The sequence below is a fragment of the Geotrypetes seraphini genome, chromosome 2, assembly GCF_902459505.1.
Source record: "Geotrypetes seraphini chromosome 2, aGeoSer1.1, whole genome shotgun sequence".
NCBI classification, from domain to species: Eukaryota; Metazoa; Chordata; class Amphibia; order Gymnophiona; family Dermophiidae; genus Geotrypetes; species Geotrypetes seraphini.
Genome location: NC_047085.1, coordinates 398,857,313 through 398,880,699, shown reverse-complemented (window position 1 = coordinate 398,880,699; position 23,387 = coordinate 398,857,313). Strand labels below are relative to the sequence as shown.

Below are 23,387 nucleotides of genomic sequence, written 5' to 3'. Positions count from 1 at the left end.
ATGACCAGGAAATGAATATTTATTTATACGTATACAGTACTCTTCCGATATTCGCGGGGGTTCCGTTCCAGGAACCCCCGTGAATCTTGAAAAACCGTGAATACGTTTTTTTTCATGGGGGAGACTGGAGAGGGCAGCGGGAGAGGCAGGAGAGAGCAGCCGGAGCACCGGCGAGTGCAGGAAATCACTCGCTGTATGCTCCAACCGCCTCTTCCTGCACTAAGTTGGGCCTTACCAATTAGGAGCTGCGTGTCAAAGCAGCTCCTGATTGGATAAGGCTGTAATAGCTAACCCTGACAACATCCAAAGCTGCTTGCTGTGAAATGTAAGAATACAAAGATTCCACATCCATGGTAACTAGAATCTTGGGAAATGAAATGGACTGAATTATTCTGACAAAATGAGTGATGTCCTGAAGCCCCAAGATGAAGACAGAAAAGCCTGAAAGAAATGACTGGCAAATTCAGAAAGGGATTCCAGGAGGGGGCTTGTAAAAATTTATGGGTCAATATTTAATGTGAATTAACTGGCTAGAAATGGTTCCTGCATGGTTAAGTTGCCTGTTCAGGGCTAACCAGTCATTTCAGCGTCACTTAATAAGATAGTGTTGCTGAAAATAACCAGTTAGCACCAAACCAGTTATTTTGAGGGGTGATCTGAGGGTGGAATGCAGGTTTTCAGAATTTAATCAGTCAGGTTAACCACATAAATAGAACAGCAAAAAAGTCAGTTATATCTTTATGTAATAACCCATAGCTGGTTAAGTGCTGTATATTACACTTACGAAAAACAAAAGGCCTGCACAAAAGTGGCTAGTGGCTGCAGCGCGGTAACAGCCCCGAAGTCCATAGAGATTTAAAGGGCTTCGGGGCTTTGCAAAACAGGCCCAAAAAAGAAAATCCAACACAATCTGCAGTGAAGAAGAGACAGCACAAACAAAAACAAAGGAAACTGCAGATGAGCGTACAAGATGCAGGCTATGTTTATTATTTTATTGTGACTGATAATATGAGTTATGGATTAATCTGAAAAACACTGGGATTGATGACTGACAAGTTTGGGTTGTTGTTTCAGTTTATACCTGCTGTATTGTACTGAGGCCCTTTAGTCTGATGGTTCCTTAAATAGTTTTATGAAGGAACTTTTTGTGTTGTATCTTAGAGGGGGAGGCAGAAACTGGTGATTTGATAAAGAGATTTAAATATGCTGATGTTATAAATTCATGGAATCAGGCCTCTGTTAATGGAAAGGAGGCTCTGGAATGAGGGAACTGGAAGAAATGATTGGCAAATTCAGAAAGGGATTCCAGGTGGGGGTTTGTAAAAATTTATGGCGTCAATATTCATTGTGAATTAACTGGCCAGAAATAGCTCTTGCATGGTTAAGTTAAGTAATATTGCAGTCAGTGCCTACTTTATTCACTCCCTGCTTACTAGTGTTGCCCGATTCAGGGAAAACATTTTTGAGACCTGAGTTGGCCACAGGATACTGGGCTTGATGGACCTTTAGTCTGTCCCAATATGGCAATTCTTATGTTCTTATACAGTTCAGGTTCTTCTTTCTCACTTAAACTGATTGAGTTTCCTTGGTAGCCCAATAGAGAGCTGTAGGATATGGGGGAAAATAGTATAGTGTCATGATATCTCGGTGATAAAAAGAAGCATTTGTAAACAACTCTGTGATGCACTGGCAGTGTTTGATTAGTGATATATTTTATTGATTTCCCTTGCAAATGAAGATATACTTTAAATTCTAATACTGACTGCTTATGCCTTTTAATGATATTCTAATATTAATTATGATCTCTTTAAATGTCATCAATTTACATGGATTTTCTTTTTATCTCTCGATGTAACGTAAATACAATTTTACACATTGTGACTGGCTTCTCCATCAAAGTCCAAAGTGCACATAATCTACCGATATTAGTCTAATGGCTGCGCTATATACACCAGGGACATTAATAGATATAAGAAAATTCCCAAGACTGCCACCTGGCTTTCAGGATGCAGCACTGTCTTCTCCATGATCTGCATTTGTTTCCATGTTGTACTTTACCCAGCGTGGAATCACAAGCTTTGTTAGATTGTGCCAATTTTTTTTTCCAATCTGCTATGTATGGGATGGAGGGAGGGATAGTCTAAAAGATACCATTACCAGATCTGTCAAGTGGAAGGTGAAGTAGGGACATAGCATCTAGTGAGACATACACAGGGTGATTTGCCAGATGTTTGATTTTCAGTCAATGTGGATTCAGCTTTTATGGCAGATGTAATAACAAATCAATAATATTAACCTCTGACAAAATACATGTGCAGATGTTGGACAGTGAAAATCTAGGGGAACACATTAGTTGCAGTATGTAGTAAGATTATACTAGTCTAAGAAAAAAAGGAACCAGGGATTTGAGGACACTGTCCCTGAGTTTTATGTGGTCTATGGGGTTAAATGAGTTCATGTGATTCTGTCTGAAGCCTGAAAAGCTACCATAGTTCACTCATATTAATAATTAACTCATAGTAATAACATGATGTAGTGCTTATTCCAGTTTAATTAAGGAATGGAAGATTACATAGTAAGACAATGGCTTATAAATTAGGAAGAACTTCCCTGTAAAACACAGTGGCAATATGCTTTATCATTTAACTTGAGGGTAAATGATTATTGGATTTAGCTCATACCTTTCTCAGTAGGTCAAGGTGAGCTACAATTGGGTACAGTAAATACTTTTCTGTCCCTGGAGGGCTTTCAATGTAAATGGGTGATATGTAGCCTACAATTATTAATATATTTTAAAATGCTGACTGCCGTGGGCATCTTATACCCGAATTCTCAGCACTGGGTTGGTGTTGGATATTTGGGGATTAGCAGGCTGCCTGCCTCTTATCTGAGTACCAGCAATACCTGGATAAAGTTAGAAGGACCTAATTATATCCAGATAGTTCCCCAGTTAATGCACTGAAAATCACTGCTCACACTACACCCCCAAACCTACCTGGCTCTAAGTGGATAATGCTGAGAAAGTCAGAACAGATATTTACACTTCCCCCTTCCCATTCGCGGTTTCTCCATTTGCAGTTTCATATAATCGTGATTTTTTTCTGGGGAGGGGGAAAATAAAAATAGCAGTCTTAATTTTAAAATAACCCATATTTATTTCCTCCCTGCCGCCTTCCCGGCCTTACCTGGTAGTCTAGAGGGCTTTTGGGACAGGAGCGATCTTCCTACGCTCCTGCCCCATGCAGATCGCCATGAGGAAATGGCTGCTGTGAGTTCCCGTAGTCTCTCGAGACTATGTCGGGAACTCCCTACAGCCATTTCCTCATGGCGATATGCACGGGGCAGGAGCGTTGGAAGATCGCTCCTGCCCCGAAAGCCCTCTAGACCACCAGGTAAGGCCGGGAAAGCGGCAGGGAGGTGGGGGTGGATCAGAGCCAGATAATTGCGTTTTTTCAGTCCGGCTCTGCCCGTATCCCCCGCGAATGACGAGGGAAAAGTGTAGTGGTTCATTCTGGTTAAGGGCTCCTTTTACAAAGGTGCGTTAGGGCCTTAACGTGCAGAATAGCATGCGCTAAATTGCCATGTGCACTAGCCGCTACCGCCTCCTTTTAAGCAGGCAGTAGTTTTTCAGCTAGCGTGTGCTATAGTGCACGCTAATCTTGTGCGTGCGCTAAAAACGCTAGCGAACCTTCGTAAAAGGAGCCTAAAATGTCACTGAATATCTGGGCAGGAAACAGCGTGAATTAATTAGGTAGAAACAGTTCCTACCCCATTAAGATATGCTGAATATTAACCCCTATGTTTGTACCTCAGTATCTTTGCTGCTCAGCCTGCTGCTCAAACCATAAGGCCACTCCCCCTCCATTTCTCAAAATACTAAGTATGATCTTTTATTTTATATAAACAATAGACCCATGACTATAATAATATTTCATCAATCGGTCTTTCTTAATATTGAAACGACAAGGGCCATTGATGAACAACACTGGTTTTAAGTTGAAATTTTTTGAATAATTTGAACACTGTGATATTTCTGGCACATTCTGTGACTTTTTATGACATGGTGATTAAAATGAACGTGTGATTAGAATAATTGTGACTAAAATGAACGTGAACTGACAACTGCTCCTCATATTTCAGGTGAAGAAATAGGAAACATGGGGAAGAACTCTGACATTAAGCTGACTAAAAGAAGAAAAAAAGCCTCTTTAGAAAATGATGTGTCTGAGGATGCCATGTAGGTAACTTGGGGTCCTCACTTAAGCTACAGTCTAGAAAGATAGATGTGATTGGATTGATAATAGTTATTATCTTTTTGATTGTTTCAAATTTGTAAACAGGAAACATCTACGTATAGTACGCTTCTTTGATTTCCCATCAGTAAAGGGTTGTGTCTACAAACGATTCCTTAGTAAAATGTTGGCATATCGGGCGGCTCTATGGGCAAAACAAATTGGTACTTATATATCATTTTTTACCTCCTATCTAGCTTTCAGAAAAATGTTGAAAAAACGTATCTTTTTTGTAAATATCATGATTAATTCATTATGATCTACTATATTTGGGGAAAGAGTGGTGCAGTGGTTAAAGCTACAGCCTCAGCACCCTGGGGTTGTGGGTTCAGCAGCGAGGGATTTGAACCCACAGCCTCAGGGTGCTGAGGCAGTAGCTCTAACCCCTGCGCCACACACTCCCAAACCAGTAAACTTGGACAAACATTCTGATAAGTAGCAGTAATAGTGACAATCTATGGGTACCAAAAGGGAAGGAAACAAAAAGAATTTCCATAAGCACCGAAAAAAAGTTTTCAAGGAATAGGATGGGCAAACTGAGAGTGGCAAATGCATAAGTACATTAGGAAATACAAGGTGTTACTCCAGGATCCATTCATAGATCAAACTTGGATTCTTGAATTGTTAAGGAGAGGTGAGTTGAAATCTAAGAGCGATTGATAGTTGTAGCCCAGGACAGCGGATTACAGATGATATGATTTATAACAAGCTTTAACAGCTATCAATAGATCCTATAAGAAAGAGAGAAAAACTGTTGCTTATATTGTGGCTGGCTGCTGTGCTGATGGCAGAAAAACTTTAAACAGAAAAGCACAACCAAGTGGCACATCTCATTCACTGGAAACTCAGTGTACCAGAAAAGCATTGGGATCATGACCCTAAGAGAACTGTGGAATAGTTAAGCTCTGGAATACCGTTGCAAGAGGATGTGGTAAGAGCGGTTAATGTAGCTGGTATTAAAAAAAGGTATGGACAAGTTCCTAGAGGAAAAGTCCATAGTCTGCTGTTGAGACAGACATGGGGGAAACCTTGCTCTGGACTGGTGGCATGGAATGCTGCTACTATTTGTGACTTGGATTGGCCTCCATGAAGATGAGATACTGGCTTGGCTAGATGGACCATTGGTCTGACCTAGTAAGGCTATACATATGTTCTTAAGAGGTTATGATCACATGAGACATCCCTATCCTAAATGATAAAAAGAGGAATGTACAAAACTGGATATAGTAGTAAAAGAGAAAAACACCAGAACGGCACTGCATATAGACATGTTGGTCCCAAGTGATTACTAAGTGAATTGTGTGAAGAAAGAGAAGATCCTCAAGTACCAAGAAATGCAGTCTCAGATCAAGATAATGTGGTAGAAAGATACAGAAATATTTCTCATCATTTTGGGCATCACAGGCTTGATCAAATAGAACTTCCAAGCATACTTGGATAAGTTGCCTATACTTGTTACATCGTATGAACTCCAGAAGGAAACTCTATTTAGCACAATGCAAGCCATGGTGAATGTTAGCAGTAAATTTGAAAGACTAAGATCATACTCCACATTAGTGGCATAATAAGGAGGATGGGTGGTGGTCTGCCACAGGTAGCGTCTTGGTGGGGGCACCAGCACCTGTCCTCTCCACCCCCCTCCCTCCTCACTAACACACGTGCCCCTTCCTTTCCCCCATACCTGTTTAATGTTCCCAGCGCGAGCAACGACCCCCAAGCTGATGCTCGCACCAGCGTCGACTCTTCCTCTGACATCACTTCCTGGACCCGCACCTAGGAAGTGACATCAGAGGAAGAGCCAACGTTGGTGTGAGCAGCAGCTTGGGGTTGTTGTTCACACTGGGAATGTTAAAGAGGTATGGGGAAGGTAAGAGGCGCAGCTGCACGCGGCAGAAGGGCATGGGAAAGGAGCAGATGATGGTGGAGTGGGGTGGGGGGGCCCTCCCCTCCCCTCCCCTCCCCTCCCTGGTGAATCCCAGAATACACCGGTAAGGGGGAGGCCCACCTGCCGGCAGGAGGAAACAAACATCCCTCTTGCCAGCCATCTCTTAAAGGTACGGGGGAGGGGAGTTTGTGAGGTATCAAGGGGATATTGGGGTATGAGGGAATGTCGTGGTATGTTGAGGAGTGTTAGGGAATGTCAGATGTTGGGGCGTGTCAGGGAGTTTCAGGTGAATGTCCAAAAATAAAGTCTATCTTGTAGAAATTTTTGAACAGGAAAAAGTCAAAATTACATCGGAAGGACCTTCTTGTGCTAAAAGTATCCAAACTGAACAACCATTATCCAAAATGTCCAAACTATGAATGCCAAAAAGCAGCTACACAGTCATCCCTGAAGAGCTGAGGGGCAACCTAATGGTCTGTGCAATGGACATTAAACAATGGAATCCAGGTATAAATCCCACTTCTTTTCCTTTATACGCAATTGTGAGCCCTCCAGGAACAGATGAAGGTATGCCAATACAATAGCCATCACACTAGCAGATGCCTTAAAAATTCAGGTACAGTAGCTATTTCTGTGTTCTAGGAGAGTTCACAAATTTGTACAGAAATAAAAGAGTTAAAATGGGATTTAACCCTGGGTTCTGTTCAAAGTCCACTGCACTGATTGCTAGGCTCCTACATACACGTGCTTGTTGCTCTATTAAGAATGATCATAAAATACCTGAAGCTGTCATAGATCCTGAAATATACACTGTCAGTTTCACTTCTTAGGGGGGGTGGAAGAAGTCATTAACCACTTTTAAATTATGGAGGGGGATGTGCTTTCCTCCCTCCAGTGGTCATTTGCTCAATCAAGGCATCTTTTTGTATGATGGATGTGCTTGATAAAAACATCCTTCTTTTTTGCCTTGGAACCTTTCTTCCTTGTCATTATCACTGAAAGATGGCCTAATTTTGGGCCCTCCCTAGTCCCACCCAAAACATGCCACCAGCATATCCCCTTGTTATTTTCAAAAATCATAATTTGGACATTTTCTGTAGATGGACAGTTTTTGACCATTTTGAGACATTCATCTTAAAAAATGAGCACTATTGGCTCTTTCAGATCTTGGCCTTTCAGCAGTAAAGTGCTCTGGTTTCATCATCTCTGTCTACCCCCTTCCCTCTGCCCCTTTCTTTTTTGCTGAACTTGTACTATTTTTAAAAGTAAGGGTAACTACATTGTTTTTTCACTGACATGATAATTCTCAAAAGTTTCGCACAGTATAAATTAGCCAAGAACAAAGGGTTCACCCTTGGTTATACATACCTGAGTGGACTAACAAAGCAACCACAATTCTCAGTTCACTGTGGAAATAGATGTGATTCTGCCTGTCATCAGGGTCAGTGTCATTTCTGGTGGGATTGGAAAGTATCACTACAGTGCTGTCACTTACTTGTCAATTTTAGCCTGTTCAATTTTTTTTTTTTTTCCCACTTTGCACAGCCATAACAAGCGCTTTCCTAAAATTTCAAAGATTACTGATTATTGGTGATATTAATCTCCACCTAGACAATAACACTAGTTAGGATATGATTGAATTCATCAATTTTATCACTTCTCTGGGCTTTCCCTCTCTTGAGTCCTCTCCAACCCACAAAAAGGGGCACACTCTAGATATCATCAGTTTCCTTGACCTTACTGATTATAAAACTTTAATCGAAAATGTTTGTTGGGAACAAGTCCTTTGGTCCGACCACTTTTTAGGTACTTTCTGCCTCCCTGTTTTTATGTCTCACCTTGGGGTTCAATCCCGTGCCTCAAAATCTATTACCTTCTGCAAAAAAATCACGAGTGAACAGTTCTGGACCCAATTTCTTAATCAGTTTTCCTTCTGTACTAAGCCTGATGCACCAGAAGCCAACTGGCACAACTGGGTAAACCTCTCTGAGACTACCTACTGCGCTCTTGCTCCTCTATCTACTAAGACTGTCTCCTACTCCCGTAAGGCCTCCTGGTATCTTCCGTACCACAGAGAACTGAAGCAGAAATGCCAAGTACTGGAGCGTAAATGGGAAAAAAATCCAAATCCCCTGTGGATGGACAGTCTTAGAGGGATAGTATTAGGTTCTATAATACAGTATTAAAAAAAGCAAGGAAGAATTTCTATGGTGATAAAATCATCAGATCCAATTAACACCTGGCGCTCTAAAAACGACTCCTCTATATTCCTCTCCTTTCCAGTAGCAGACGATCTAGCAAAATTTTTCAGTGAAAAGATTGCTACTATAAGAAGCTCTTTTCCATCATTAGTCACTTACAATTCTCTGGTGTCCAGCGACACTAACCCTATCCCAGTAGACAGAACCTGGACAGTCTTTGAGTATGTATCTGAGGCCCAGGTTTCAAAATTGTGTCACAAATTAAGATATTGCAAATGTACCCTGGATCCGTTTCCTTCTTACCTATATGAGAAAATTCCCACATAGGCTATTTCATTTCTCACCAGACTTATAAACACTGCCTTACTATCAGGCCTATTTTCTGTAGAAATGGGACACATTGCTCTGACTCCCATTACTGAAAAAAGCCGATCTAGACCCATCTTCACCATCTAGCTATCATCCTATAGCGAATATTCCTCTCCTGACCAAAATGCTAGAGTCTATCATATCTACTCAGCTCTCATCTTATTTAGAGAGATTCTCCATTCTTTTATCTTGTCTATATGGCTTCAGACCCAATTTCAGCACCGAATCCCTACTGGCCTCATTAATTTCAAAGTTCAACATCTACACTCTTGTAATAAGTTTGCAATCCTATTACAATTTGATCATCCACCACAATATTTTAATTTACCAACTTTCTGAAATAGGCATTGATTCCACAGTCTTGGACTGGTTCTCGAAATTGTTACGATCTCGCTCATACACAGTTAATATGAATGGCACCGTATCACCTCCTTGGAAGCCGTTATGTGGAGTCCCGCAGGGATCACCTCTGTCCCCTATTCTTTTCAACATCTATATGTCTACTTTGAAACTTTTCCAACTATCTCCCTTTGAAACATTATATACATATGCAGATGACATCTTTGTCCTTCTTGAGATAGATTCGAATCTTACTAACCTCGCTGTGAATATAATAGCATATATAATGAAACTCCAATTCTGGGCCCTCACTGTACAAATGAAGCTGAATGAGTCCAAAACAAAACTACTTTGGCTTGGCCCAAAACTAGATCAGCTACCCTCGCTCATTTCATTACCCTCTGGACCCACACTGCAGATTGAATTATCAAGCAAAGTTTTGGGTGTCATTATTGACTCCACACTTTCATTTAATGACCATCTCAACTCTCTGGTAAAAAAAAAATGTTTTTTTAGTCTCCATATGTTGAGAAAAGTGAGATCCTGCATCCACCAACAACATATTGCTGTCCTTGTACAATCAATCATTCTTTCCAGGCTGGCCTATTGTAACTCTATCTAAGTCTAACCAAAAAAAGTCTTCAAAGACTTCAGCAGATCCAGAATACTGTGGCTAGGTTGATCTTTGCAAAAAGCAAATTCGATCATGTTTCCCCACTTCTGTCAAAACTTAACTGGCTTCCAGTAATTTCTAGGGTTCACTTTAAATGCACCTGCCTAACCTTCAAGATCTTGCATAGCACACTTCCTCCTCTAATTCCACTATCTTGGAATTCTGCGAGATCCATCCAAAAACTTAAACTGTCTTTCAAAAGGCATTTTCTATGCTGGAAAATTAGGGAAATCTCTTTTCTTCAAAATCACTTATCTTTGGAATAACTTTCCTGCCCTGTTGCAGAATCTGGGCTCCTGCCAATTATTCCAAAAACATCTGAAAAACTTGGCTATAGTAACATAGTAACATAGTAGATGACGGCAGATAAAGACCCGAATGGTCCATCAAGTCTGCCCAACCTGATTCAATTTAAATTTTTTTTTTTTTTTTTTTTTTCTTCTTAGCTATTTCTGGGCGAGAATCCAAAGCTTTACCCGGTACTGTGCTTGGGTTCCAACTGCCGAAATCTCTGTTAAGACTTACTCCAGCCCATCTACACCCTCCCAGCCATTGAAGCCCTCCCCTGCCCATCCTCCTCCAAACGGCCATACACAGACGCAGACCGTACAAGTCTGCCCAGTAACTGGCCTAGTTCAATCTTTAATATTATTTTCTGATTCTAAATCTTCTGTGTTCATCCCACGCTTCTTTGAACTCAGTCACAGTTTTACTCTCCACCACCTCTCTCGGGAGCGCATTCCAGGCATCCACCACCCTCTCCGTAAAGTAGAATTTCCTAACATTGCCCCTGAATCTACCACCCCTCAACCTCAAATTATGTCCTCTGGTTTTACCATTTTCCTTTCTCTGGAAAAGATTTTGTTCTACATTAATACCCTTTAAGTATTTGAACGTCTGAATCATATCTCCCCTGTCTCTCCTTTCCTCTAGGGTATACATATTCAGGGCTTCCAGTCTCTCCTCATACGTCTTCTGCCGCAAGCCTCCTATCATTTTCGTCGCCCTCCTCTGGACCGCCTCAAGTCTTCTTACGTCTTTCGCCAGATACGGTCTCCAAAACTGAACACAATACTCCAAGTGGGGCCTCACCAATGACCTGTACAGGGGCATCAACACCTTCTTCCTTCTACTGACTACGCCTCTCTTTATACAGCCCAGAATCCTTCTGGCAGCAGCCACTGCCTTGTCACACTGTTTTTTCGCCTTTAGATCTTCGGACACTATCACCCCAAGGTCCCTCTCCCCGTCCGTGCATATCAGCTTCTCTCCTCCCAGCATATACGGTTCCTTCCTATTATTAATCCCCAAATGCATTACTCTGCATTTCTTTGCATTGAATTTTAGTTGCCAGGCATTAGACCATTCCTCTAACTTTTGCAGATCCTTTTTCATATTCTCCACTCCCTCTTCGGTGTCTACTCTGTTACAAATCTTGGTATCATCTGCAAAAAGGCACACTTTTCCTTCTAACCCTTCAGCAATGTCACTTACATACATATTGAACAGGATTGGCCCCAGCACCGAACCCTGAGGGACTCCACTAGTCACCTTTCCTTCCTTCGAGCGACTTCCATTAACCACCACCCTCTGGCGTCTGTCCGACAGCCAGTTTCTGACCCAGTTCACCACTTTGGGTCCTAACTTCAGCCCTTCAAGTTTGTTCAACAGCCTCCTATGAGGAACTGTATCAAAGGCTTTGCTGAAATCCAAGTAAATTACATCTAGCATATGTCCTCGATCCAGCTCTCTGGTCACCCAATCAAAAAATTCAATCAGGTTCGTTTGGCACGATTTACCTTTTGTAAAGCCATGTTGCCTCGGATCCTGTAACCCATTAGATTCAAGGAAATACACTATCCTTTCTTTCAGCAACACTTCCATTATTTTTCCAACAACTGAAGTGAGGCTCACCGGCCTGTAGTTTCCTGCTTCATCCCTGTAACCACTTTTATGAATAGGGACCACATCCGATCTCCTCCAATCCCCAGGAATCACTCCCGTCTCCAGAGATTTGTTGAACAAGTCTTTAATAGGACTCGCCAGAACCTCTCTGAGCTCCCTTAGTATCCTGGGATGGATCCCGTCTGGTCCCATCGCTTTGTCCACCTTCAGTTTTTCAAGTTGCTCATAAACACCCTCCTCTGTGAACGGCGCAGAATCTACTCCATTTTCTCGTGTAACTTTGCCAGACAATCTCGGTCCTTCTCCAGGATTTTCTTCTGTGTACACAGAACAGAAGTATTTGTTTAGCACATTTGCTTTCTCCTCATCATTCTCCACATATTTGTTCCCAGCATCTTTTAGCATTCTCAAAAACGTAAATCTCGCTGCTCTCTTTATAATCACTAATTCTTATTATGTTTTTTCTTTTTCCTTATTTTAAAGTTCCTGTAAACCGTGCCGAGCTCTATCTTTATAAAGAGAATGCGGTATATAAACTTAAAGGTTTAGTTTAGTTTAATCTTATTGGACTTGCCTATAGTTCCCAGCTATTATTTTTTCAGCATTTGTAAATTAATGGGGGTTTTTTGGTTGGTTTATTTTCCCAACCTTTGTAACCTTAATAACATGTCAGCAAATATTAAGAAGAATAGTGTTGAAAGGGAGGGTAGGTGATGGGTTTATATATATATATATATATACAATTGTTATTATCTTGATGGATTTATCAAGTGTTGTTTTTGAGCCTATGTATTACTTTTTATTGTACACTTGTTGAATGATTAAAAAGGAATAAAGAATTAAAAAAAAAAAAAATAACATGTCAGCATGGTCTAACTCAGTGGATTCTTATTTTCTGCAGCAATATTAAAATCCTTATTTTGAATAGGAGGGATAATATATATGTTTCCTTTATAGGACAGAGGATGAAAAAATGAAAAAAGCAGAAAAGTCCAGTGTTGTCAGTTCAATCCAAATTGTAAGTAACAGAACTTTTTTTTTTAACCAAAATATTACATAGTGACCGTGTTTGTCTATGTCTTTAGGCCATGTACACTTTTTAACTTAAAGTGATTTCATAATTTACCCCTCCACCTCCCTTTTACAAAACTGTAGTGCAGTTTTTAGCACCAGCTGCGGCGGTAACAGCTTTGACGCTTATAGGAATTTTATGAGCGTCAAAGGCGCGTGACCGGCATGTAAAATTGCACTACGGTTTTGTAAAAGGAAGGAGGGGGGGTGTTAATTAGGACTTGCAAAATCTATATCCAGTGGGTATCCATAACCCCATGACAAAAAGGGACAAACTAAGGGCTCCTTTTACAAAGGTGTGTTAGGGCCTTAACGCGCGGAATAGCGCACGCTAAATTGCTGCATGTGCTAGCCGCTACCGCCTCCTTTTAAGCAGGCGGTAATTTTTTGTCTAGCGCATGCTATAGTGCGCGCTAATCTTGTGCGTGCGCTAAAAACGCTAGCGCACCTTAGTAAAAGGAGCCCTAAATCAGTCTCGGCTTTACTTCCAGTGTGTGGATGGATTTGTAGTTCATAGGACACTATAGCTCTGATATTCCTCTGTGAAGGTAGCTCTTTATATATTTAGTTGTGCTATACATTTAAGTAGTGCAGCTGAATATATGTGTAAGCAGCAACCATATTTCTGCTTCAGTGGATACGTCAGACTTGTCGTTTTGATGGTCTAATACAGGAGTCCCCAAAGTCCCTCCTTGAGGGCCGAATCCAGTCGGGTTTTCAGGATTTCACCAATGAATATGCATTGAAAGCATTGCATGCACATAGATCTCATGCATATTCATTGGGGAAATCCTGAAAACCCGACTGGTTTCGGCCCTCAAGGAGGGACTTTGGGGACCCCTGGTCTAAAATGTTTATATAAACAGTGATTGATAACTTCTGAGCTAATAATTAAAAATGAGACAAAAATGACTAAAATGACTACTACACCACTTTAACTTTTGTGCAGACAAGTGAACTGCCCTCAACTCCATCCTTTTTTCTATAGATAAACACCAGCATATATATATATATATATATAGCTACTGAATATTTTCTAAAAGATTTTTATGTGAGCATTCTGCTACTGACTACATTAAGGGCTCCTTTTACTAAGCCGTGTTAGGGCTTTAGCGCGCGCTAGACCTTAACGCCAGCATTGAGCTGGCGTTAGTTCTAGAAGTGTAGCGCGCGGTAATTTCCTGCATGTGCTAAAAACACTAGCGTACCTTAGTAAAAGGAGCCCTAAGTGGCTTTGACTGTTGGGCCCGATAAGTTCATCCATGAACTGCATGTAACACCAGGACACATTTGAGTCTTGGCTTCTTGCCATTTTAGCACACTAGTCTGACTATTCTTTTTTTTCTTAATTCTACAATATTGTTACTGTGACCATTAAGGGCTAGACTGCATAACTTTGGGGTCCACTCTGATTCCAATGCAAGGGTAATGTTTATTATATAAGAAAGTGTAACAAGCACCTCCCACAATTGTGATGGAATTGTTCATAAACCTATACAAGAGAGTGTAGCAAGAACCACCCACAATATCTTGAATAAGCAGTAGCAGAAATGATTTAAATACCAGAAACACACTGCCAGTGGCGTATCAAGGGGGGGGAGGGCCGCCCCGGGTGCACGCCCCAAGGGGATGCACAGCTGGCCACTCTCCCTATTCTGCCGCTGCTGCTTTCCTTAACCAGCAGCAGCGGCAGAAAACAGTGGTGTCTGCAGGTGCTCACTCTGGCGGTTCTTTAGCTTCTGGACGGCTCCCCTGCTCAAAGCCACGGACGTCAGCTCCTCGCGTGATCCGCGGCTGCGTCGGAAGCATTCCCTCTGATATCATGACATCAGAGAGAAGGCTTCTGACGCAGCCGCGGATTGTGTGAGGTGTAGTTGCTCAGGGTTTTGAGCAGGGGAACCGGCCAGAAATGCTGGACAGGGAAGAGAAATGTTGCTGCACATAGAAGGGAGGGGGTGTAGAACTTTTGCTGCTGCACAGGCAAGGGGAGAGAGAAATGCTGCTACTGCAGCACCCAATTGGGGAGAGAGAGGGAAGGAGGGAGAAGGAAGACAAGGGAGAGGAACCAGAGATGCCAAGTCCATGGGAGGGAGGGAAAGGAAAAAAGGAAAGAAGATACCAGACCATGGAGGGGTAGGAAACATAGAAACATAGAGTATAATGGCAGAAAAGGGCCGTCTGCCCAACAAGTTTGCCCACTCAAAGAACCCTCCCTCTAAAAGAACCCTCACCCTAAGCATTTCCTCGGAGCGAACCCACATGTTTATCTCATCGTCCCTTGAAGTTGAACACGTTACTGGCCTCAACTACCTGACATGGAAGACCATTCCAGCAATCAACCACCCTTTCGATGAATAAGTATTTTCTGATGTCACCATGAAGTCTCCCACCCTTGAGTTTGAGCGGATGCCCTCTTGTTCCGTGAGACCTGTAGGGAAAAAGATATCTTCTTCCACCTCGGTACGGCATGTAAGATATTTGAATGTCTCTATCATGTCTCCCCTCTCCCTGCGTTCTTCGAGAGAATATAACTGCAGCCTGTTTATATGTTCTTTATATGGGAGATCCTTGAGTCCTGAGACCATCTTAGTGGTCATTCGCTGAACTGATTCCATTCTCTTCACATCCTTTTGATAATGTGGCCTCTAAAACTGAACATAGTACTCCAGATGAGGTCTCACCATGGACCTGTACAACGGCATTATAACTTCAGGCTTTCAGTTGACAAAACTTCTTCAGATGCAACTCAGCATTTGTCTAGCCTTGGCTGAAGCTCTCTCCACTTGATTGGCAGTTTTCATATCTTCACTAATGATTACACCCAGGTCCCATTCTGTGACAGTTCTTGTTAAGTTTTCACCATTCAGGGTGTATGTTCTGCAGGGGTTACCGCTACCAAGGTGCATAACCTTACACTTTTTGGCATTAAAACTCAGTTGCCAAGTATTAGATCATTGTTCCAGTAAAAGTAGGTCCTGCCTCATAGTGTCGGGCATGGTTGCACTGTCCACAACGTTGCATAGCTTAGCGTCATCGGCAAATAATGTAATTTTACCTCGAAGTCCCTGAGGCAGCTCTCGTACAAAGATATTAAATAGTATCGGACCCAAGACCAAGCCCTGCGGCACTCGGACTGGTCACTTACGACGTTTCTGAGGGAGTACCATTTACCCACCACCCTCTGAAGTCTACCACTGAGCCAGTCTTTAACCCATGCACTCAATTTTTCTCCTAGTCCCTTCGTATTCATCTTGTTTAATAACCTACGGTGTGGGACACTATCAAAAGCCTTACTGAAGTCCAAATACACGATATCCAGGGACTCTCCCCTATCCAGATGTTTCGTTACCCAGTCAGATTGGATTGACAAGACCTTCCCTTCGTAAATCCATGCTGGTGGGGATCCCTCGGTCTCTCGTCATCCAGAATCGTATCCAATATGTTTTTAATTAACGTTTTCATAAGTTTACACACTATTGATGTGAGACTCACCGGTCTGTAATTTTCAGCCTCTGACCTGCATCCCTTTTTGTGTAGTGGAATGACGTTAGCAGTTTTCCAGTCCAAGGGGACTTTTCCCTTGCTTAGGGAAAGATTGAAAAGCGCAGCTAACGGCTCTGCCAGGACATCGCTCAATTCCCAAAGTACTCTGGGGTGTAGATTATCCGGTCTTATGCTTTGTTCACTTTTAGCCTCGATAGCTCGTGGTAGACATTGCTCGCGATAAATTCAAAATCCCGGAATGGGTCCTCCGAGCACCCCCTTGTCTGTAGCTGCGGTCCGGATCCCGGCACTTCACAGGTAAAGACTGAGCAGAAGTAGCTATTGAGTAGTTCGGCATTATCTGAGAATGAGCCTACAAAGTTACTGTCAGGTTTCCTTAGGTGTACAATCCTGAAGAGATGCCATGGCATAGGGGGAGGGAAGGGGAGGAGGTAGATATACCAGACCATGGTGTGGAGTGGAAAGGAAGGAAGGAAAGGAGAAGAGAAAGAGAGAGATGCCAAAGCATAGGGGAGGGAGTGGAGACAGAAAAACTGAGAGGGGTGAAGCCGAAATGAATCATGTGCAAAAGAGAGAAGGGACACAGGATATACAGTTTATTGAAGGGACATAGAAAGAGGGAAGATGCCATATGGAAGAGAGAGAGGGTAGACAGTAGATGGAAGGGGCAGAGTGAGTGTGGGCAGTAGATGGAAGGGGTAATAATCGATGTTGATCTATCTTTTCATGACCATATCAGCGCAATAGTTAAATCATGTTTTTATAGATTACGTCTCTTACGTTCAATTTCTACTTTTTTGGAAGCAAAATCACTCAATATTTTAATTCACTCTCTTATCATTTCCAAACTGGACTATTGCAATGCTCTCTTTATTAACATAACTCAAAAAGAAAATAGACGTCTCCAAATCATCCAAAACACAGCAGTAAAATTAATATTCAATGCAAAGAAATTTGATCATGTGACCCCCTTACTAATTAAATCACACTGGCTTCCTATAACCCACCGAATTACCTTTAAAATATTATTTTTGGTTTTCAAAACATTAAGCTTCAATGAACCCCAATTTATTGCAAAAATGATTGTCCCACACAAATCTGCTCGTTCACTAAGATCCTCTTCATTAAATTTGTTATCAGTCCCTTCATTAAGAATCATAGGCACAAGACGCAATGATATATTCTCTGTAAAAGCGCCCACACTGTGGAACTCCCTTCCAAATTTTATTAAAAACGAAAAAGACCTTGTTGCGTTTAAGAAAATTTTAAAAACATATTTATTCCAGGACGCATTTGACCTATAAAACATAGTCTTTTTTAGGTTTCCATACCCTTCTTTTTCATCTTAACCCATCTTCACCCAATGTGTTTTTACCCTTGGATGTTAAACTTTAATAGATAACAAAATTGTAACTTCTTCCCTTGCTTCCCACCCCTTCATGTTCGTCAATCTTTGTCAGTTTCTTAAGTGATTTTTGTCAACTAAATGTATGTCTGTCTTTTAATTGATTTTTATTAACTAAATGTATCTTAATTGATTTTTATTAACTAAATGTATTGCCACACTCTGATGGTTTTTAATTGTACATCGCTTAGGTATTGTGATAAGCGATTCATCAAATAAAGGTAAACTTGAAACTTGAAACTTGTAAAGAGAGAGGGCAGAAGCTGGGTGGAAGGGGCAAAGAGAGGACAGATGTTGCATGGAAGGGAGAGAGGACAAACGCTATATAGAAAGAAGAGAGCAAAGAGAAGATGATTAAAGTAGAAACGACAAAAGGTAGAAAGGGTTTTTTTTTTGTTGCTTTACTTAGAATCAAGTAGTATTGTAACTGTATTGATAAAAGTTTATAAATAGGAAATGGAAATAAGGCAATTTTTTAGACTAAACCCCTTTCCTCAGGTCAGGACAGGATACCATAACAGCAGTATAATGAAGAAAGATTTGACCTCTGAAAGCTAATTTAAAAATGGATTAGTCCAATAAAATGGTATTTTCTTATTTCTCATTATTTGTTTTATTTTTATTTGTTAATTTGTAAAGTGGTGATTGTTATGTATCAGTTTTTCAAATTTACATCTACTGTCTTATATTTTGCACAGTATTAGAGGACATGTGTGACTGTTTTTGTGGTGTTGTGGTGTTGTGGTGTTGCATTGTATGCAGAGTCTGGTTTCTTGGCGGTTCAGTTTAACTTTTGTCTACATATTTCTATTTTTAGTTTGTGATTATTCCATATTGGGCGAGGGTGTATGAAAAGGACATAGCTTTCAGTTGGCATTGACAGTGCAGGATCAATTGACTGTGTGGGATCTGGCTTGTTTAGTTTTACAATGTATGTGTTGGTGTTCTAGTGCTCACTGCAGTGTTTAAGATGCTGACTTTTCCTAGGTACACTCTTGTGCGATATGTGGATTGTTACTAGATGGGGGGTGTCAAAAAATGATGTGGCCCAGGTGTCATGTACGCAACTGCACACTGCCACAGTGTGTTCCTGATGTTTCTGTTATTCCTGCTATTGCATATTCATGATACTTTGGGCGGTATACTCTTGTATAGGTTTTTGAATAGTTCCATCAAAACTGACTCTGGCTCCTGAAGGAGGCGATTTGCCCCAAAACGCAGTTCTGTATAAAGTCTTTTTTGATGGATGCATAATAAACACTATCCTTGTGTTAGAATCGGAATAGTTCCCCTCCCCCTTGTTTTTCAGGGGGGGGGGGGTACTTTAGACTCTTTTGAGCCAAATTGTTTCACAGAGGCTTGAATTTCTTGGGTAAAATTCTGGTTAATATTCAAAATTATTAAAGCAGGCAGAAGAGGCTAACCACCGATTTTCAGTGACACTTAACCAGTTAGCTCCACTGAATATTTGCAGTTAGCACCTGTACTGAAGCTGGCTAACTTGTGGGCATTTAGGGTGGAGTTGGCACTTATGCACTTAAACTGGGCTGCATATACAGCAGTCCTATTTTTAAGTGGTTCAGCTTATGTGGACAAGGGCTGAATATTGCACTTAACCACATGGGCTCGGATTCTATAAATAATGCTGTGATCGGCAGCTGCCCCCAAAAGCGACGACAGTCGTATGTCAATCACGTGGCAGCGCCGTTTATAGAATTGCAGCTATATCACCGATAGACATCGGAAATGTAGGCTATGGTTTTCAAGGCCTACATTTCCAATGCCTATTTGTGATAAGTATCGTGACTATGGGGATGCCTACCGACACCTAAAGGTATTTCTGGCATTCAGTACTCCTATTTTACCCTCAGATGCTGAAAGGCACCTCTGTAATTGTGGTTCTGGTGCCATTTATGGAGGCACCATATTTTTTAAAATGACATTTGAATTGCTTTTAAGCAATATGATCAATTATCGCATTGATTAAAGGCAATTAAACTAATTAAAACTGGTGCCATTAGGGCGCTTAATGCGCATAACTAGTGGTGCGTTTATAGAATTTGGTCCATAAGATTTAAATATCAACTTAAAACTGGTGCCCGGACATGACCTAGCAGACATTAAAACACTGGCAGCAGAAATTAAAACACTGACCACCACCTGCCGGCTGAATATCGGCCAGATTGTTTTTATCCCCAGTATTCAATTCCAGTATTGTAATCTATTCTTGGCCTGATGCTACTGTTTGTCTCTACAAAGAATACAGAAATAATCTGTAGAGGGTTTAATGTTTTTATTTACATACTTTATTTATTGTCTTCTCAGTTTCGATACGCAGATGGAATGGATATCTTTCTTATGATAATAGGAACAATCGGAGCTCTTGGAAATGGAAGCTGTCTTCCTATAATGATGCTTGTTTTCGGTGATATGAGCGATAATTTTATTTGCAATATTTCATCCTCAACTCATTCCTGTATGAAAATATTATTTTCTTAACGTTGTCTACCATGTATGATAAATTAAGAAGGAAGATGAGGGAAGAAAAGAAAAGGGAAGGGAGAGGAGAGAGTGAAATGCCAGACCATGGGGGTGTGAGAGAGGGATGGGAAGGAGAAGAGAGAGATGCTAGACCATTGGAGGAGAGGTGGAAGATGGAAGGATGCCAGACCAATGGGGGTGAAGGGAGAGATGGAAGGGGGAGGCATGCAGTTTCTGGAAGGGGAATAGAAGGAGAGAAGATGCCATATAGAAGGGGCAGAGAGAGGATAGACAGTGGATGGAAAGAAGAGAGTGATAAGAAGATGAGGAAAGCAGAAACCAGAGAAGACAAAGGTGGAAAAAAAAATTATTTATTTTTTTGCTTTAGGATAAAGTAGTATTGTAGTATAGTATTTATATATAGAAAATGGAAATAAGGTGATCCTTTTATTGGACTAATTGTAATACATTTTTGACTAATTCAGAGACCAAAGCTCCCTTCCTCAGGTCAGGACAGGATACTGTAACACAGTGGCGTACCTAGCATATGTGAAACCCGGGGCCCATCATTTTTTGACACCCCCCCATCTATATGAAAAATATGATTTTTAGTAACAATTCACGTATCGCACAAGAGTGTACCTACGAAAAGGCAGCATCTTAAACACTGTAGTGAGCACTAGAACACCAACACATACATTGTAAAACTAAACAAGCCAGATCTTGTACAGTCAATTGATCCTGTACAGTCGATGCTATCAGAAAGCCATGTCCCTTTCATACACACAGACAGATACACCCTCGCCCAATATGGAATAATCACAAACTAAAAATAGAAATATGTAGATAAAAGTTAAACTGAACCGCCAAGAATCCAGACTCTGCATATAATGCAACACTACAACGCCACAAAAACAGTAATACATGTCCTCTAATACTGTGCAAAATATAAAGACAGTAGATGTAAATTTGAAAAAACTGATACATAACAATCACCACTTTACAAATTAACAAATAAAAATAAAACAAATAATGAGAAATAAGAAAATACCATTTTATTGGACTTAATCCCCGTAAACTCGGTCCCTATCCCCGCATACCCAAAGATCACAGGCTGCAGATACAAATCCTTCCTGGATAGAACATTCATGTTCCAAGCGAATAGACAGCAAGTCTGGCTGAGAAACTGCATAAATGAACCCAAACTGACCTACAACGCATTCCGAAAATCAATTAAAACCGCCCTATTCGACAAATTCATTGACTAAACAGATGTCCCTCTCTCACTATGATATTCCCTTTTCTAAACGCTATTTCAGTCTCTCAGGAAGCTCCAATTTTCATGTATTCTTTACCCATGGAACCCCAATTAATATGTATCTTTTCTATTCTAGACTTCTTGTTATTTCGCTGACTGTCCAGCCTTCTTTCAATATGAACCGCCTAGAAGTTGCTTGACTATGGCAGTATAGAAAAATAAAGTTATTATTATTATTATTATTATTATTGATTCCATCCACACAAGCCTTGAATTGTTTTATATTGAACTTATTATATTAAAGTATAAAAAGAAACAATATTCTGTACAATTTTCAATTTATAAATAAGCGTCTTCTCCCCACTCTCTCTTCCCCATTTCCCTTCAGCGTCCTCAGCCTACTCTCTCTCCACTTTCCTTCAGCGCACGCACATAAAAACAAGCAAGTAATTTTATATCATTTTCATTCTATTCATTCATAGAAATTAAAGTCTAAATAATGCCAGTCACATAACAAAACATGATTTTACTAAAATAATTCCCTGCGGTCAAGCCTGCAAAGATTACTAGATGTCTTTCAGCAGCTCCCCTCCCTCCCTCCCACTTACCTTCGTGGTCAAGTCAAAATGATCTACCAACAATAAAATTTTAAAAACACAAAGCACACTGTACGCAGAGAAAATGTTAATTATCATTTATATTCCGTGGGTTTTCAAAGAGGTCAAGGCAGATGACTTTATGCAAAGTCACCTCAGTAACAACTATAGAAAAATAGACAAATATACCCCCTCCCTTTTTACTAAACTGCGATAGCAGTTTTTAGCGCAGGGAGCTGCGCTGAATGCCCCATGCTGCTCTCAATGCTCATAGGCTCCCTGCGCTAAAAACCGCTATTGCGGTTTAGTAAAAGGGGGCCATAGTGCAAAATATAGACAGCATATATAAATTCTCAAAACGGACACATTTTGATCACTAAATTGAAAATAAAATCATTTTTCCTACCTTTGTTTGGTAATTTCATCAGTCTCTGGTTGCACTTTATTCTTCTGACTGTGCATCCAATATTTCTTCCCTTCTTTCAGCCTCCTGTATGCTTCCTCTCCTCCAGACCTCATTTCTTCCCCAAACTTTTTCTTTCTTTCATCCTGCCCCCTTCTTTCTCTCTCCATGCCCCCTTTCTTTCTGTATGTCTGTCTTTCTCTCTCTCTCTTCGTGCCCCATTTCTTTCTTTGTTTCACCCTGCCCTCATCTTTCTTTCTCTCTCCATGCCCTCTTTCTTTCTGTCTGTCTTTCTCTCTCTCTCTCCATACCCCATTTTTTCTTTGTTTCACCCTTCCCCCTTTCTTTCTAGCTCCCTGTTCCCCCCTCCCCCGTTTCTTTCTTTCTCCCTCCCCTCCCCTATGCCTCCGAGTTCGCCCTGCTTCTCTTCCCCGCGGGGCTGACCAACTCTTTGCTGCCCGACGTCAATTCTGACATCGGAGAGGACGTTCTGGGCCAGCCAGGCAGCGATTGGCTGACCCAGAACGTCCTCTCCGACGTCAGAATTGACGTCGGGCAGCGAGAGTTGGTCGGCCCTGCAGGGAAGGAAAAAAGGGAGAACTCGGCCGGTTTGTTCCCGATGACGGCAGTGGAAGCCTTTCCCTGGCGGCAGCCTATTCCCCGGTGGGTAGCCAGCTGTGCACCCCGTTGAGGTGTGCACCTGGGGCGGACCGCCCCCCTCCCCTCGGTACACCACTGATGTAACAGCAGTATACTTTACTGACCTGGAGGTTCTGGCCTCTGAAAGCTAATTGAAAAATGTATTAATCCAATAAAATGGTATTATCTTATTTTCCATTTTTGTTTTATTCCCCTCCCCCTTGCCCCCTTTTATGAAGCTGCATTAGGCTTTTTTATCACCAGCCGTGATGATATTAGCTCTGACACTCATAGGAATTCTTTGAGCGCCAGAGCTTTTACTTCCATGGCCTGAAATAACCCTAAAACAGCTTCATAAAAGGTGTG

At 41.3% G+C, this 23,387-nt stretch overlaps 1 protein-coding gene across 4 annotated transcripts in view; it reads left to right on the top strand.

Annotated features, from left to right (window-relative positions):
• ABCB5 (ATP binding cassette subfamily B member 5) overlaps positions 1-23,387 on the top strand; it is a 144,631-nt gene that overhangs the window by 2,526 nt on the left and 118,718 nt on the right. For 3 of the 4 annotated variants that reach the window (XR_004538110.1, XM_033930910.1, XM_033930908.1), the window contains exons 2-4: positions 4,141-4,237; positions 12,622-12,682; positions 19,970-20,120. Coding sequence is in view for 3 of the 4 variants with exons in the window: in XM_033930910.1 (XP_033786801.1) it covers positions 4,141-4,237; positions 12,622-12,682; positions 19,970-20,120 (309 nt within the window). In the remaining variant the exon portion in view is untranslated. Of the gene's footprint in view, positions 1-4,140; positions 4,242-12,621; positions 12,683-19,969; positions 20,121-23,387 lie in introns of all 4 variants that reach the window. The other variant, XM_033930909.1, reaches the window with a different exon arrangement.